This window comes from Xenopus laevis, chromosome 2L (assembly GCF_017654675.1).
Source record: "Xenopus laevis strain J_2021 chromosome 2L, Xenopus_laevis_v10.1, whole genome shotgun sequence".
In the NCBI taxonomy this organism is placed as follows: Eukaryota; Metazoa; Chordata; class Amphibia; order Anura; family Pipidae; genus Xenopus; species Xenopus laevis.
In genome coordinates this window covers 65,309,244-65,327,365 of record NC_054373.1, presented here as the reverse complement: position 1 = coordinate 65,327,365, position 18,122 = coordinate 65,309,244, and the positions used below count along the sequence as shown (strand labels likewise).

The 18,122-nt window shown below is 37.2% G+C and overlaps 1 protein-coding gene across 1 annotated transcript in view; it reads right to left on the bottom strand.

The window, feature by feature from the left end:
* Positions 1–18,122, bottom strand: part of elapor1.L (endosome-lysosome associated apoptosis and autophagy regulator 1 L homeolog) — a 47,365-nt gene that overhangs the window by 19,801 nt on the left and 9,442 nt on the right. The window contains exons 2-6 of the mRNA XM_018246475.2: positions 6,479–6,599; positions 4,377–4,563; positions 3,982–4,129; positions 3,602–3,682; positions 408–513 (exon numbers count right to left, since the gene is read on the bottom strand). Coding sequence (XP_018101964.1) covers positions 408–513; positions 3,602–3,682; positions 3,982–4,129; positions 4,377–4,563; positions 6,479–6,599 — 643 coding nt within the window. The remainder of the gene's footprint in view (positions 1–407; positions 514–3,601; positions 3,683–3,981; positions 4,130–4,376; positions 4,564–6,478; positions 6,600–18,122) is intronic.

Here is an 18,122-nt window from a genome sequence, read left to right as displayed (position 1 = left end):
TGGTCTTAATTTTTATTAATTGTGGGTTTTTTTAAATATTTTTTTTTTAATCAGCATTCCAGTTTGGAATTTCAGCGGCTATCTCTTGCTAGGGACCAAAATACCTTAGCAACCAGGGAGTTTAACGGATGACATGTTTTGTAAACAAGCCATAAAATCTCCATAGTCTAGTACACATTATTTTTATGTTTTATGTAATCTTTTACTGAGTAGTCCAACAGATCACTGAATATTATTACAAGTATTTATTTACAAATACATACAGACAGAGATGTATTCTAAGTATAGGCCCTGATGCATTAATCAAATTAATTTGTCAAGACTGCCAGCAATATGTTTGCTTCTAAAAACAATAAGACATTAAATTCCATTCTAAAAATTTGCTTTTTCTGTGTATATTAATATACCTGTAATCTGTATAGTCCTCAATAGCACAGGTTTAGGAACAACACCTCCCAAGTAGAAAGCTGTCGTTCTCCAGTAAAGAACATTATTGCCTTTTGTCAACTTTACCTGCAGAGATATTCAGAAAATGCAAAGACATTACAGTCAAGTCCATGCTTAAATGTGACAGAGAGTACTGCACTTATACTTTAACTTAATGAAATGAGTCAGAAAATATAGTACAGAGGTAAGCATATCACCCTGTAAATGCATTAGTGGCCACTTGCCTACTTCAAAGCAAACACAAGTCTGAAGTATATAGGAAAATCTGGAATTCAATCAGGAGAAAAGTTTTTCTCCTCAAATTGAATGAAGGGCCATTAAGTGTCCAAAATTCTGAAAAATGACTTTCTTTCTGACTTCCTGTCTTAATAAAAGCACACTTTATAACTCGATAAATTCAACCATATCCAAATATACTTCAAAAAAATGTCTCTTCACTGAGGTGCGATGATGGATTATAAATAAGACAATTGTTTAGTTTACAGCATGTTGGGTTTTAAATAGGAGCAAATTATCACCTCTGTAGTAGCTTTCAGAGACATAGGAAAATTATGCATTTAAAAAATGGAATTTACACCAATTTACAGGTTTATAGATAGTTAATTTCACAACAGGTTATACAATATAAATGAAGGTGAAGTGCTATTATAAAGATAGTGCAGCCATTTTTCCATCTCATTGACTATGTCACATATCTTAAATTTCCTTTGATATATTAATATGAGTGCAGAGGATGTATTTTATTTTCTTTATGAATTATATATCACATATTCATGGTACCCCTGCAAATATTTAAAAAGATTTGTGCACTCCACTCTGGAACATGCTTTAAGTATTTGGGACTGTACTAAGAAAGGTAGCCCATAATGCCCCAGGCCTTGTTAGAGTGTACCAATAGTGTGATTTTCAAAAAAAAAAAAAAAAACACCCATATGGCCTTACAAGTCCATTAAAATGGGACAATGCTTTTCTGCTGCTCCATCAGAAACGTTTAGTTTTATGCAAGTCTACCAGTTCAAAATATCAAATATTCCCTAATATGCCAAAATTCTCATATCTGTAAGCAATCTGTAGTATTTATTCCTACTCCAAGGCTGTTCTGTCTCTGTTATATTAAATCATATTAGAGGTGTAGTGCCCATTGTCCCTTCTATATGTTAGGGCCTGGTAAAGGGATCTTGGACACCTTTTGGATGAGCAAGACTGGCAATCAATTTTGGACCATATAGCTATTAGCTCAGTCTATCACATCTTTAATTGACTCCTGGTACAAAGTTCTTCTACACTTGTACATGGCACTGGTGAGTCTACGTAAAATAAACAGCGGGTATAATCAACTATGTTTTAGTGGCTTTGGAGCAGAGAGTACAACTTTTTTATACATTCTGGCAATGCCCAAGGGTCCAAAGATTTGTACCAAGTATTAACACAATTATATTTTTACTCATCAGTCTTGATCACTGGACCAAGCTTTGATCGGTAATAAAATCCCAAATATAGACAAAGAAGAAGTCTTCTCATTCAAAGTTATATACTTAAAGTATAAAATTAACTGGATTCTGGTGAATGAAACTTTAGGACACATTTAGGGGGTAATTTACTAAACTCTGAATGCAAAAATCATGAAAAATTTGTGATTTCTTTTATAAAAGCGTACTTTTGAAAAAATCCAAAAATTTTTGGAATTTATTAAACCCCAAGGATCAGAATCTGAAAATCCGGCATCTCAGACCTAGCATATAAGTCAATGGGAGAAGTCCGAATGATTTTTTGATGTGGGCTGGGTTTTTGGCAATACCCAGAAGATTTTGGGTAAAAAAAATCCAAAATAATTGGTGAAAATGGGATGAAAAATCGTGAAAATCTGACTTTTCACGATTTTTTCAGATTTTTTCAGATTTTTTGCCACAAACAAAATTTTCGGGAAAGTGTATTAATAAATAAGCCCAAAAAACCCTTGCAGATTTGGTTGGAGTTTTTTTCAGAAAACATTAAGATAAATTCGGACTTTCAAAAATAACTCCCCAAGTGTCCTAACAGGCAAATACAGTTTCAAAAGATTTGGGACCAATGGATATTATATGCTACCCTGGAATGGACCGATCCCTCCTGTCTGTTTAACCTAATAAATATATATATATATATATCCTTATATCCTACAATAGGGGGTACTTTATTCACTGTGTGTATATATATATATATATATATATATATATATATATATATATATATATATATATATATATATATATATATATATATATATATATATATATATATACACATAGTGAATAAAGTATACCATATATATATATATATATCTATATATCCTTATATCCTACAATAGGGGGTACTTTATTCACTGTATATATATATATATATATATATATATATATATATATATATATATACACATAGTGAATAAAGTATACCCCCTATTTTAAAGTACCCCCTATTTTACAATAGGGAGTACTTTATTCACTGTATATATATATATATATATATATATATATATATATATATATATATATATATAGTGAATAAAGTACCCCCTATTGTAAAATACAAGGATATTCTAAGTCACTGAGGAGTTCCATGACCATATAAATTTATACAGGTCATGGAATTCCGAGGATACTTCTAATATCCTCATATTTTCCAATAAGGGGTACTTTATTTATTATAATACACAAGTTTTAGGCGTCATGTGACAAAAATTACATCACTACTCACCGTTTATAACTGATGATATCACTAGTCACCGTTTATAAGGATATCATTTACAGGATATTCATGGCTCTTGTGTATTATATATATAGATATACACACTGTATATTTGATAATACTGTTTGAGAGGGCATCACTTCCTTGTTGACTAAAACTAGACGGCTATCAGTGATGTGAGCTTAAGTTAAAGGAGGTGAATTGATCTTGAAGCATAATAAATGGAAACCTACTGTATATTCAACCCATTATGAGTGAAGACAGGACCCGGGAAAGTTGAACAAAGCCCGAACGGTTATAAGTTTCTTGATTACATTTACTTTACCCAATTAAAATAGTTATAAAATGTTTCATCATGATTTATCATCCTACCTAGCTTTTATTCATTTTCAATAGAGTAGAAAAACAGTAAATTATCATTATTACTCACTTGTTGAGAACTCCATCCTTGTTCTGTAGTTCTCATCCATCTGGAATCTTCTTCTCTTGGTTGGCACTGATCATTTTGAACCTACAGATACAATACTAAAGGTCACTTTAAAATGTTAGGCCCTCTAATCAACGGGAAAGTTACCTGTATTTATTATCTTTACCAACAATGCTGCAATACTTTGGGTAAAGAAAACACTTCTACAAAGCTCTAACAAGGGAACATCATTTTTGATCAAGGCAAACTGTAAGCAAAATAATGTGGTCACATCTCATAAGATTTGCTTACCTACAGTATACTGTTACTACATTATATAAGCAGAGGTTGAATTGGTCATAGCATTCTGCAAAGGTAGTTTTAGAAAAGCAAGTGATACTCACAAAGAACTCAAAGCCAATGTTACTGTCTGGGTATAAGTATTCAAAGGCAACAAATCCCTCCTGCTTCAGGTTGATAGAATACATCAGAGTGGATGAACATTCATCTGTGTTTGAGGCAACATATTCACCATGTGGTTCCCACTGTGACCTTAGCAGGAGACATAATGGATGACATGAATAGCGGTAAATATTGAGTCTACCTATGTATACATAGCAATAAATAGTAAAAATATTGCACCAATAGGGCAGAATGGGTATGAAAATTTGATTTTTTTTTTTAACCAGGAAACTAGAGATAAAACAGATACATTTAATGGTAGACAGCCCTATCCAACTCACAATGGCAAAGGCAATATGTAACACCAAATGTAATTATATCAAAAGGTATTGCTCACATGCTACAGTTCATGTTGATACCATCCTCTGCTGTGTACTGATTGCTGGACACTGAAGAGAAGCCGTGTGGAAGCTCTTCCCATTCATCAAAACGCACACCAGTCCCAAGAGAGTAGGTGCCTTCTCCACATGGCATACATTTTTGCTCCTCCATATCAAGAAACTGTCCTGCACTGCAGGAGAATGCTAGGGCATAGAGAGAACAGTATATTGTGTTAATATTGCTGTTGTATATCCTATGTGCTATTTGACAAATCTAATTTTAAATTTTGAGAAGGGGTATACAATAGTTGCTAACACCCCACGGATGCTACTGAGAAATGTTATCTAACTGTTTTAGCAAATTGTAATAATTCAGAATCTGCACGTGGATTACTGAGCTGCCAGACTGAAACATCAAAGATAGAAAATCAAACTTAAAATTTCAGTTTTGGAAAAACAGTAAAAAATAAAAAAGCAATTGAAAACAACTGAACCGAAAAAAATGTGTGTAAATTGAACAACCTCTTTACCAATGTAGTGTCTTTAACAGTTGGTGATAAATTTGCTAGAAAATTTTAATTTTAGTAAGTTAAAGTGGTATCAGCATTTCACTTGAACCACATTCAGCTTGGCTTCGGTTTTGATAAAAATTGTTGGGGTTGATTCTTTTGAAGCTTCCTTTTTCACAGGAATGTCCAGCTGAAAGTCCATGGGCCCAATGTGGTGCAAAGTTTTTCGAGACCCAAAACATGTCAAATAGAGGAAAATTGGACCACAGATGGTAAAATCTTTTAACTAAATTTTTTTAAAAATCACATGGGAAGACCTGAGTTTTATTCATTAAAAAAGTAATCAAAATATGTTGACTATGTTGTTAGAGGTATGTTGTTGTTAGAGCATCTGTAGAAAATATTTTATTTTGCCTACTGTAGACTTACTTAACATAAATTCAACATACACGGATTTGTTTACAGAGTTAATAAAGGTGTATTCAGACTGCAAGATCAAAGAAAGCATATCTATCTTGGAACAAAAATGCATACGACGATTTTTCACATTGTTGTGCAGAAATGCAGCCAATACTAGGCATCAATCAGATGGATGATGACTGCATGCAGTACTTTATAGTGCATGCAATTACTATAAATCTTCTTGCATTGTCACCACCTGTATGACCTTGCCTCCCCAGATATCACCTCAGAATTCCATGACTTCTATTGTCTGTATATGGCACTTTGCCTGTGATTTCATGCCTTTATATGGTCATATAACTACTTATTGAATAATACAAAACATTTTCATCAATTCTTTATTAACTCAGTTATCACCTTTTGGTTTGTACCTCATAAAAGCATTAACCTAATTCGTGACCCAGTACTTTGATGGCTCTTAACTTTACCTTCTTAACCTTTCAATCTATCATACTCTTCCCAATATTACTATATTAGCTTGCTAATATAGAGCATAGGGCAGGCAGAGTATGGCACACAAGGAGCATAGGGCAGGCAGAGTATGGCACACACAGGGAGCCTGTAGAAGGCAAAATACATCAAGAGACCGGGAAACCTATCAGGACCTCTAAGATGAAAGTTCATATTGTGCTGCATACAGTGACACTTCTGGTGCCCCTCCAGCAGTTTGTATGAGGTATGAATAGGTGAACAATATGGGCACTTTCAGTCTGAGGTGTGAACAGTACAGGGCTTTAGGGTTGTGAACAATAGAGGTATAACAGGTGTGAACGATGCAGAGAGTATTAAAAGTGTGAAGAATGCAGGAGTTCACTGTTTGAATTTGAGGTGTAAACAATATAGACAATGTCAGTTAATCTCACTACTGATACCTGTTGAATCTTACAAAGGGTAAGGAGTCACTGCAGGCTGTGGAGGACCACACAAGGGGGATCTTTGGTCAGATGTGAGGATGTGGCCTGCCAGTTGGACAGCACTGCTATACAGTATTTAACCTTCTGCATTTATTTATACTGCTTACAGTATGCTTCTCTCAATCTGCATGGCTGTTTGCCATGTATATTATTTTAAATTTGTATTTAAATTCAAAGCAGACCATTATTGACCACCTACCTCCCCAAAATTACCATCCTCTCCTACATACTTACAGCACTCTGTGCCCTTGATTGGATCTGGGAGCCCAGTGCAGAGTCCTGGGGTATGAGGAACTGCCACCCGCCACCTTGTTCCTGAGCGGTCACACTCTGTATATTCATAGTGGTACTCTGACTGTAAGGGAGAAACATTAACATATAACATACACAGAGAGGAATCACTGGACCATATTTTTTGTGTTCTTGCAATAGACCTGATTTTTGTAAAAATATACATTGTTTTATGTAGAGTCAAATAGATACAAAAAAGTCTGAAAGTTACACAGACTTTACTAAAAATAAGCAAATGAGGCCTTTACAAAATGACTTTGTTGAGATGTAAAATATATTTTAATGGGGCAGAATACCCTCTTGTCCATCATATATTCAGTGAATCATTTTTGTGCTGAACATACTTTTTTACCATTGTTTTAATTAAGAAAAAACTGTGGTATTTGTTGGAATCTTAAGCAAAACAGGAAAAACAGAGAAACTGCTTTCATTTTTAAGCTTCTTGGTTCTGACAAGTAATTGTATGCAGAGGAGATCTGTAGATCACAGTTAATTAGATCACAGATAAACCCATCACAAAATGAACTCCTCCTATCTGCAAGTCAGAAACACACAACAAAGAAAGTGGGTTGTTTATACAAAGCTCGCTATTTTTATTTAAAGGGAGTGGGTTGTATATACAAAGTTAATCAGTTTTTAAAATATATTCATAAATATATAACAATAATTATATTATATATATTATATTCATATATATTTACTATTTAAACCAACTCATGTGATTAAGGTTAAAACAAAATGATAAGAAAATAGAAAAGAAGAAAATATGATTTTTTTAAAAAAATCATAGGTAGAATGCATTTTCAGCACAAATTAAATGTATTTATTTTGCTATTGTACTGTATATTATCCCTTTAACAACTAAATTGTTACTGTAAAATGCCTAGCGTCATCCTTGGTGACAGAAGAACTGTCTGACACAACAGCTGTCCTTTTTATCTACTGATCTGGTGTGATAATTCGAAACATTGGAACATAACCTCTCTCTTAAAGCAATTCCGATATAGCATAGCCCAAGTAGCACAGTTGCAAAGTCTCATATGGTCCTCTAACTGAGGTTAAATGGAGACACTTATGATGATGTTAAAAATGTTCCTTAAACATTACACAGGCAAAATGTCTGCAGTTGTGGCAAAGCCAGTGAGACAATGCAGTGTACACAAGCACTTTACTTATAGTTGCTGTAGGAGTGCTCCTTTATGATCCAAAGTATAAAGTATACAAAGTATAAAAAATGAGAAGCAAAGCACCATGCTTTTCCACACAATGCAACTCATTCATTTGGCTTGCCTCTATAATCTGCCTAATAACTTCCTCAGGTCCAGAGCAATAGCTTTAAGCCTTCTCAAGATGAGACTATCCAGAATTCTTGAACAAAGTTATTCCAGAACGATTTAGAGAATGCAACTCTGCCAATACCAGTGCCTGACAGGCTGAAGGCAACATGGGAGTGTGCATTAATGACTAGCCAGTAGGGTACACTAGAGTACAGCTAAACTTTCCTTTGGTCTATACATTTTAAAGTAGGAATATTAATTTGTGATAATTAATTAGTGTCATTCTGGAATTTGCTCAGATTCACCAATTAAAATGAATAAATAGAATTACTATGATTAAATAATAGTTTTTACTAAAAGAGCTTGTGTTTTATTTATTTTTTCTTCTTGCTTTATATTTATACAGGAATCTGAAAGTATGTGTCAGTGTTTGCTTTGGCTCTGAGCATGAGGTAGAACAAAGAAAAAAAAAGAAACCGGATCCAGGATACTAATTGAGGCATGAGGCATATTGTTATAAAGGAACAGTAAAGCTTGAACGTATCGTGCATTTTATCAAAGCTATTGTTATGATTTCTGAAGATATTTATAAAAAAAAGCATGCTTACTATTCATCTGTTATAGAGCAGACCCACAAAAAATAAGAAAAAAAGGTTAGAAAATTTGCTTTGAAAAGAGTTTAGAATGGATCATGGGTGTGGCTGAACTTAACATTGGAGGAGTAACCCAACTGCCACACTGCCAAGCTTTTTTCATCCTCAGCTACTATGTTACTCTATACATGATCCCTTTTAAAAATACAGAGAAAAAAGGATGTCTATAATCTACAGACTGGATAATGTAATTAGGTTACACAACATATATTGTAATATTTTTGAGAAACATTGTTTGAGAAGGTCTGTTGAAATAATTAGTTGGCATACAATTATCTGTTATAATACATGGGTGGCAATTTCAGACCACATTAATATAATATTATGTAGTAATATGAGCCTGTATTTAAAGTTAGGCAAGCTGCTGCCTAGCATTCTCAAGCTTTCAGACAGGTTGCATAAGTTTTAGGGTTGTTCAGCTTGCAGACCTCTGTACATAGAATACAATACCCAAGAGCTCCTGGAGGTTTTAAAAGAAAAGCAAAACAAAAATGAACATTAGAAGTTTGAGTTCACCTTTTTATTCTTATATTGTACCTAGCAGGTACAATATATAGCAAGAGAATAATAGCTGTCAGTTCTGTTGTTTTAAGATCTGCTTGTGGCAATTTTGCCAGACAAGACGATCTATCAATTTATGGCCCCCCCCACCATTTCAAATGTACTAACAACACAAACAGAGCTCATTTTGAAGCAAAACCCAAAAATATGCATTTTGAAAATCAGCCCCGTGTGTGCACTGATGGCGAATGCCATGTCTATCAGTAAATTGTAAAGACAGGGATGGAAGGAAGAAAAAGATAGGGCTTACTAAGACAGCACAATTGCATTAGTGTAGTTACCAATAGCAATTAACTGTACTTTTATTTTTCAACTGCTAGTAAACTGACCAAAAATGATTGCTGTATTGCTGTGGTTGCTATTGGTAACCACAGTGGTGCAGTGTAGTACTCATCATACTAAATAAATCCCATTGTAATCATGTTTTATGCTTGCAGTGAGGAATCATGTTACTCATATTACTTTATAGCAGATAGTTGTAAAAAGCACGTCTTACTTTAAGGAAGGAATTATAGACATAATCTCAGTATCAGGGCAACTGTCCAACAAGATTAAAGTGGATCAAATTCTATTTACCTAAAAGGATAATTAACTTTACCATGCTGCTGTTCAGGACCGCCATCAGAAATCATAGGGCCACATACGACATAATTTCCTGGGCCCCCTGGGCTGCGCCCACCGCAAGCCCCACCTACAGGTCCGCCCTCCCCACCCCACAGGTGCGCCCCCCACCACACAGTAAAAAAACAAAAATAATATTGGTGGCTAAGATTCCCACATGTTAATAAAAAATAAAAAGATATTGGTGGTCAGGGCCCCCCACAAAAAAACATTTGTGGCCAGCCCCCCCCCACATTATAAGAAAATTGGTGGCCAGGGCCCCTTAAACATCCATGCCTTCCCAAAGTCAGCAGCTCTCAGAAAGATGGGGGGCCCGGCTAATCAAGTAAGTGTGGCGTGGCCGGGCCCCCCTTACCCTCGGGCCCCCTACAACTCTCCCCCCTGCCCCCCCCTGATGGCTGCCCTGCTGCTGTTTGAAGATACTTAACCTCTGCCTGGTTAAACAATGAGAGTTTTGGTAAACAGGGAGATTTCAGGAATTTTGCATGACATTTTTTTTACTCACCCGACCATTACATTACATTAAAAATGCCTCATTATATTAAAATGCTTAAAACCACCTTCCCCACCCACCATTGGCACCATGTAAATAAAAGTACTAGTAACTTCAAAAATTAGAAATCATTTTTTAACATAATGTTTGTCTATCTGTTGACTGAACACCTTGAAATAAACTATTTTTTGGCAACAAATTTCCTGTTGTATATAACAAGAGTTTTTCATTCTACATTTCTGTTGATCATCACAAAAGGAGCATCACATTTGTAAACTTATGTATACAGATATGGAAAAATTTGAACAGGGGATGTGAAGTGACAGAAAAATAGACCATACTATTGCGACAGTACGTACTATTATAACCTGTATATGAATGTTTTTCCTTATAACCCAATTAGTGTATAAAACGTCAATGTAGGATCATATGAGTAGGTCCAGTGAGCCCAGCTAATAACATGCACTGCTATCACTGTAAAGAACTGAAAAGAGCAGTGAGATTGTATAATAATTATATATACATATGTATGATATAGTATATATGTATATGCTGTATTCAACGCCTTTCTGTAGCACTACAGTGACATCTTCGAAGAATTCCTAGCATTCAACTCAACCACCAGCCCCAGCCATGTCCTTCTTGATGACCTTCTGAAATGCTTGTCACACGGTTTACAAGCGCTGATCTGAAACCACCCTGAGAGTTAACATAACCAATAAGCATTATGTTGCATGGAAATGCTTGGTTCCCTATTGGCTAGAACCAAACTAGTCTGAAAGCCAAGATTGGACTGCAAATGCTGTGCATTGATGGTAAATAGTGATTTGCAGGCTTGGGCCGACTTCTGGACAGGCCCCTGGAATGTTTAGACTTACCTTTTAACATGTGCCCACCCTGTCTGCGATCTTACAATGCCCCTCTTTCCCCTACCTTCGCCACTTTATATAGGCTTTATAACTGAGGCACACTGTGTTAGGGTTGGGTGCAGATCAAGAAAGGGCAGGTTAGGATCGGTCTGACTTTTTGTCTACCCACACTTTTTGTCTACAATACGCCACTCCCCAGCCACTCTCCTGAAAGTGCAGCAGGCAGAGAGGAACACAAGCCTTACAAGCAGGTGAGAAGACAAGCAGGAATGGGGTGTTGCATACAGGCAATTTTGTTTGGTGGGGGGGGGTCCTGGTGGATGGAAGTTATGCCACTGCCTAAAACCCAGTGAGAAAAGAAACAGTCAGTATTAAAAACCCCAAAACTCTAACCCTAACAATCTTTAGTAAGATCCAAATCACTTATTCTAAAGTCCTGCAAGAATAACCCAAAACACTACGGGGCACATTTACTATGGGTTGAATATCGAGTGTTAATTAACCCTCGATATTCGACCGTCGAAGTAAAATCCTTCGACTTCGAATATCGAAGTCGAAGGATTTACCGCATTTCCTTCGTTCGAACGATCGAAGGAAAAATCGTTCCATCGATCGAACGAAATTCCTTCGATCAATAAAACCTTGGAAAGCCTATTGGGGACCTTCCACATAGGCTAACATTGATGCTCGGTAGGTTTTAGGTGGCGAAGTAGGGGGTCGAAGTTTTTTTTAAAGAGACAGTAATGCGGCTATCGAATGGTCGAATAGTCAAACGATTTTTAGTTCGAATCATTCGATTCGAAGTCGTAGTCGAAGGTCGAAGTAGCCAATTAGATGGTCGAAGTAGCCAAAAAAAAACTTCTACATTTTTTTCTAATCCTTCTCTCGAATTTAGTAAATGTGCCCCTACCTGTAATAACTTTTAGTAAAACATAAAATTTTAACTCTAAAGCCTTGGGAATAATCCAAAAATACTAAGGGGCCTATTTATCATGCTGTGTAAAAAGTGAAGTGAAGAATTACCAGTAATGTTGGTCATAGCAACCAATCAGTAATTCGATTTCAACAAAAGCAAAGATCTGATTGGTTGCTATGAGCAACATTGCCGGTAATGTTTCACTCCACTTTTTACACAGCACGATAAACAGATACCCAACTGTAATGTTGTGCTAAACAAACAGAAAAAAACTCTAAAAATATTTAGGAACAATGAGATTCTGACACAAAGCTCAAACCTCAAAACAATAAATGTAATATATTTTGGCACACCGTTCTCTCCAAGCAACCCAGACTTGCTGCAGTTAAAGCATCATTATGAGAAAGCAGAGTTATAGGGAAAAGGGTCATAAACGTCTAGTTTTACTCCCAGCGTTTGTGCAGGACAGCACTGGGCTGTGAAGAAAGTGTAATGCAGATACATAACCACAAGACCATTTCCATGGTGATATGTTCTAATAATTTCATATGATTTTCATCCACACCTTAGTAGGAGCTCTTAACTTTCTCACCTCACAAACACCCCTGAATATACGTCACTGGTTTTTGTACTTTTCTATTACCCATGATAAGAGGCTTTTTTTTCTTCCATTTCTTCAAACTTGCTTCTGTAGCTATTATATTAATACTATAAAAGTGGCAGTCTTTACCTGAAGAACACTGCAAAGTGTAATGATCCCTGTTCTGAAGTAAACTATCTCTAGAGCTATATTAGGTACCAGGCAGGCTTCAAAATAGATTTAAATTATAACAATGTAAATTTCCATAAATAATACATTCAACAAGACACTGTTTGTCAAAAAAAAAAAACACAAGTATTACCATCCAGCATTGTGTGTAGCAGGGACAGGCTAAGGATTAGGTAGATCCTGGAGTAATACATCTCTGTGGGCTTTGTCTAGTGATGGAGAGTTGGTGACCAAGAGGCAGGCTATACTACCCAACAGAAAGTGGGAGAAGGAAAAAAGAAGGGCCTGTGAGTATTCTGTTTGTAACTGACCTGAGGCTACTTGTGGGATGTACTGATTGTTATACCACTGAGCACACACCCTGCATATTTGAAGGGATTGGCATTCTGAGAGTGTACCAACTGTTTGATAAATTGTTTCACTGGTTTTAAGAACCACTGGCACCCAAAGGTAGAGGCACCTCTAATCCATACACCTGTTACACAGATATTATAGCCAATTATATAGCAAACTGTTGGCCTTATTACAAGAGGAAAATTCTTCTGTCTATAGAAAAATAGGTAAAATCAGCATTCTCTCCAACAAAGAGATGATGCATCAAAAGTGCATGCTATTATTATGCATATATGCAAGTATAGATAAGTCCCACGGACCTCCCAACTGTCCCGTTTTGAGCGGGACAGTCTCTCTTTTGACAGCTCAACTTGCAGTCACACGTTTGTAATGGAAAGTCACGATTTCTCTGCACTGAACCATACCTCCCAACATTTTGGAAGTAAAAAGAGGGACAAAAATTTTTTTCGCACGTAGCACAGCAAAATTTTTGACTATGCCCCTTTCTGTGGCCACACCCCTAATTACCATGTTCATTTTACAAAATTTGGCAGGTTATGAAAGTTTGAAATTAATTCTCCTTATCTAAACAGTTTTTTGTGTCTCAAAATTGTTACAAAGTATCTTATTTGCACCTATTAACTGTTCTGTGTTCTCTGCTAAAAGCCAATTAAGTTAGAAACTTTGTTTCTTTCTGGCTGTTCAGTGCAGAGAAAATAGGGACTTTCCAGTACAAATGAGGGACTGCAGGTTGAGCTGTCAAAAGAGGGATTGTCCCTCCGAAAAAGGGACGTTTGGGAGGTATGCTGAACAGCCAAAAAAGATGCAATGTTTCTAACTTAATTGGCTCTTGGCAGAGAGCCCAGAATAGATACTTAAGATACATTTGTAACAGTTTTGTCTCTTGGGAGAATTATACTCACATCTTAAAGGGCAATTCACCTTCATTAGTAAAACTGTAATAAAACATAAAAACTACATACAAACTACAAACTTTCATAACCTGGCAAATTTTGTAAAATGGGCATGATAAATAGGGGGTGTGGTCACAAAAGGGGCATGGTCAAAACATTTCACCGCACTACGCACGGCAAATATTTTTGTACCTCTTTCTGTTTCCACATGTCGGGAGATATGGGTTACTGCTCTTCAAGAGTAAATTAGTCAGGCCCCAGTTGTCAACCCAGAGATAACATCATGCCTCATACACTTACAAAATGGGTGTGGATAAAATCTCTGCAGCCTAGCATGAAGTGAGCTTACCATTAGGTCAGTGGCAAAGCAGGCTGTAGAAACCAGTGGAGTAACTAGCGGGGGAGCAGAAGGTGCAATTGCACCAGGGTCTGCTCCCCCTCAGGGCCCGCCTATGATCATGCCGCAGCGTGGTGATAAGGAAACCGTGAATGTAGCATGTCTAGAGGTAGAGGGGTGGGGGCCCGGGTGCACATCCTGCGCCCAGAATCGATTAGTTCTGTTACTGGTAGAAACACAGGTGGAGAAACATCTTGGCGTGATACTGACCTCAAGGGCAACCTCTACAGCAAATACCCCAATAACAACTATTTAGTTTAGATATCTGAATGATTCTGAGCTGCCACAAATATCTTTGAGATGTGTTTGTGATCTTATGTATAATGAATTGTTGTTAACAGCTAGTTATTTTAATGTGATTCATTTAAGTATTGGAAAATAGGACAATACATTTTTTTTTAATATATATTTATGATTTCATAATTGGATAATTTGTTACACCTTTTTGCTCTATTTATACTTTTGTTATCCCCAAAGCGATCAAAGGTGACTGGTGTTTTTTTTCCTTTAAATCTAACGTGTACATTTCCGAAGGTATGTCAATTTTATATTTATTTTTTTGTGATTATCCAGGATCGCTGTATGTAAAGTGTTTTACTGTTGGATTGCAATTGATCTGGATGGATTAGTATTTTCAGGAGATTTAACACCCACTGAAAATCTGCACTTCCTGCGAGTGACGAATGTCCTGAAAATACCTTGCCATCTCTTCATGTATCATTACCCTAAAAGGGTTAGACACAACAAATGCACCTGATTACAGCACACTATAAATATTTTTTTAAACTATACATGGAAAAAGCTGGGAGGAATATCCTCCGTCTCATACCAGCCAAATGCAGGAATATTTTGGGACACCGTAGTTTCTGACAGGAAGATGCAGGGTACCATCTATTTCTAACAAGGAAAAAAACAGGTTGCAGGTTGGGGATCTCCCAGTAAAGATATAGACACTGGACCTAATTTACTAAAGAGTTAAAGTACAACATTTGACACTATATTTCAGAGACCTGCATGGATTTGTTTATGCAGACCAAACTGGCCAAATGGCAACCTACAGCTACCCACCGGCAGCCAAAGGGTGCCCATGAGGGTGCCTGTGGACCATGGTGGAGACATAAGGTTCAGACATAAGGGATATTCTGACTAAGTCCTGACAGCAGGTACAACGTTTTCCCTGGTAGATTTCACAAAAAAGTTTTTTTTTTCATGCATAAACGACAGAATTGTGTATTATTGTTCTCGCTAATGCCAGGGCTTCAAAACACACAAGGGGTCATTTATAAAAACCAGGCAAATTTGCACCTGGCAGTAACCCATAGAATCCTATCAGATACGTGCTTTTATTGTTCTACCAGCAGCTGGCTGAGAAAAGATAATCACTGATTGGTTGCTATGGGTTACTGCCCAGGTGCAAAGTTGCCCAGTGTTTATAAATGAGCCCCAGAATGACTTAGAGGACAGACTAGGTTGCAGATGCTCCTGTCCTCCAGCTGTACTAGAAAATTGTACATAACCACTTAATTTTGCATTTTAAATACCTCTTTGTGTTTATTGCTTGGAGGTGGATTTGAGACACCTGTATTTCTTTATCCTCCACCCCTAAACTTCATATTTGCCTCGCCATTCTGTCAATCCCTGCACTGGCTTCCGTTACCTTTCAGAATCAAATTCAAATTAATGACACTGACTTTCAAAGCACTTCATAACTCTGCCCCACCCTACATCTCTGAACTCATCTCTATATACTCACCAACCGCTTACTACGCTCCTCTACTGACCTGCTACTCAACTCTTCTTTCATTACCTCCTCACAATGTTCACATTTAAGACTTTGCAAGGGCTGCACCCCTCCTCTGGAACTCTCTCCCACGGTCTGTCCGACTTTCTCCCAACCTTTCTGCTTTCAAGAAATCTCTTAAAACGCACTTCTTTCGAGAAGCCTATCCTCACTCTGCTTAACTACCAAACACAACACCACATACAGTACCACATTTCTCACCCACTTAATTTGATCTTGCCCACTCCCACACCTTGTGTATTACTCTCTTCCCTTTAGGGTAGGGACACACTGGGCGATTTGGAGAGTTTTAGTCGCCTGGCGACTAATCGCCGCGACTTTTCTCCCCGAATGCCTCCCCTCGCTCTGCGCCTGGCTAAAATGAAAAATCGCCTGCGCTAATCACACGCGGCGATTCGTTTTCCGAAATCGCCCGAAGTTGCCTCACGAGGAAACTTCGGGCGACTTCGGAAAACGAATCGCCGCGTGTGATTAGCGCAGGCGATTTTTCATTTTAGCCAGGCGCAGAGCGAGGGGAGGCATTCGGGGAGAAAAGTCGCGGCGATTAGTCGCCAGGCGACTAAAACTCCCCAAATCGCCCAGTGTGTCCCTACCCTTAGAGTGTATGCCTATGCATAGGGCCTTCCTCAACTTTTTGTACCTGTATTGATTGTGATGTATGTAACTCCATATGTTCTATGTATATAATTCAAGTGATTCAGTTGTATAATCACATTTACTTTACAGTGCTACGCAATATGTTGGCGCTATATAAATACATGTTAATAATAATAATACTGTGTACTGCCAGTAACACACTGATGTTTCAGATAGAATAACTTTGGACTGTATTAACTCCCCCGCCCTTCCACCCTCCACCCAAATTCAATTTGTTACAGCAAGGTGATTCAATCTGTTCAAATGGACAGATTGAATATTCAGACCACATGCTACCTGCTTATGTTTTAGCCACTCAGAAAGGTGCTCTTTTAAGGTTTGTGTTAGTTATGGATGGAAACACTTAGGTCTTTATTTTGAGCTTAGCAGGGTGGAAAGTTTCTTCTTCATGCAACTGTCTTCTGGTTCTGTTTCAAAACATTTGCTGTTTGATTAAGATATATTCAGGACAGAAATGAAAGCATACAGCTAACCCTTTGGTCTCCCACAGCAACTGAATCCTGAATGCTTATCTACATATTCAGATCCCAGCAGAGATCTGTATATCCCACACATTAAAATAGTGTCAACAGATATGTTCCCTCTTAGCTGTGTGCACATTAAGGTATAACCAAATGAGGAGCACACAGAAAATTTGTAGACTGAAGGGTTAATATCCGAATGCAAGTAAAAAAAAGCACTGAAATTCTGGGTAGTTAAAGCTGCATTTTAGTTTGTATACTTTGTATGTATAAAAATGATTTGGATGAATGTGAGCAAATAAAAAAACCTTTGCACAGTTACCTGACTCATTTGTTTTACCCACAGTATGTGAAACAGAATTGAATACTCCTAAATGCTTCAGCTAATTGATTCAATTATATTCTGCTTACAATTGTGTTTTATCGCAGTCAAGTGTCACTGTCTGAGTTATTTTAAATGCAATGTGCTGCACTCTTTTTGTGCTTGACGTGTTCATAAGACAATAGAATATAGAGCTGTGTTTGAGGCTAATGCCACACGAGGGCTGTTCTCGGCATTGATGTAAAATGCAGTCAAGCCCTATGCTGGCATCTGCTTCATTCTTCACTTGCACCCAGAACCAGTGAATCGGCCCAGGTGCAGGCATATGTATGCAGGTGCAGGTGATGACGAAGCAGATGCCAGCATAGGGACTGATATTCAGCCTGCTTTTTACCACGGGCTGAGATCAGCCCTTGCGTGGCATTAGTCCTATATCCACAAAAGAACTTGAATTATTAACGCATGTAAACATCTATGTATAAGAACCCTAAAGGCTATTGGCACTTGGGGCTGATTCTTTAAGAATCAGCCCATCGACTGGCA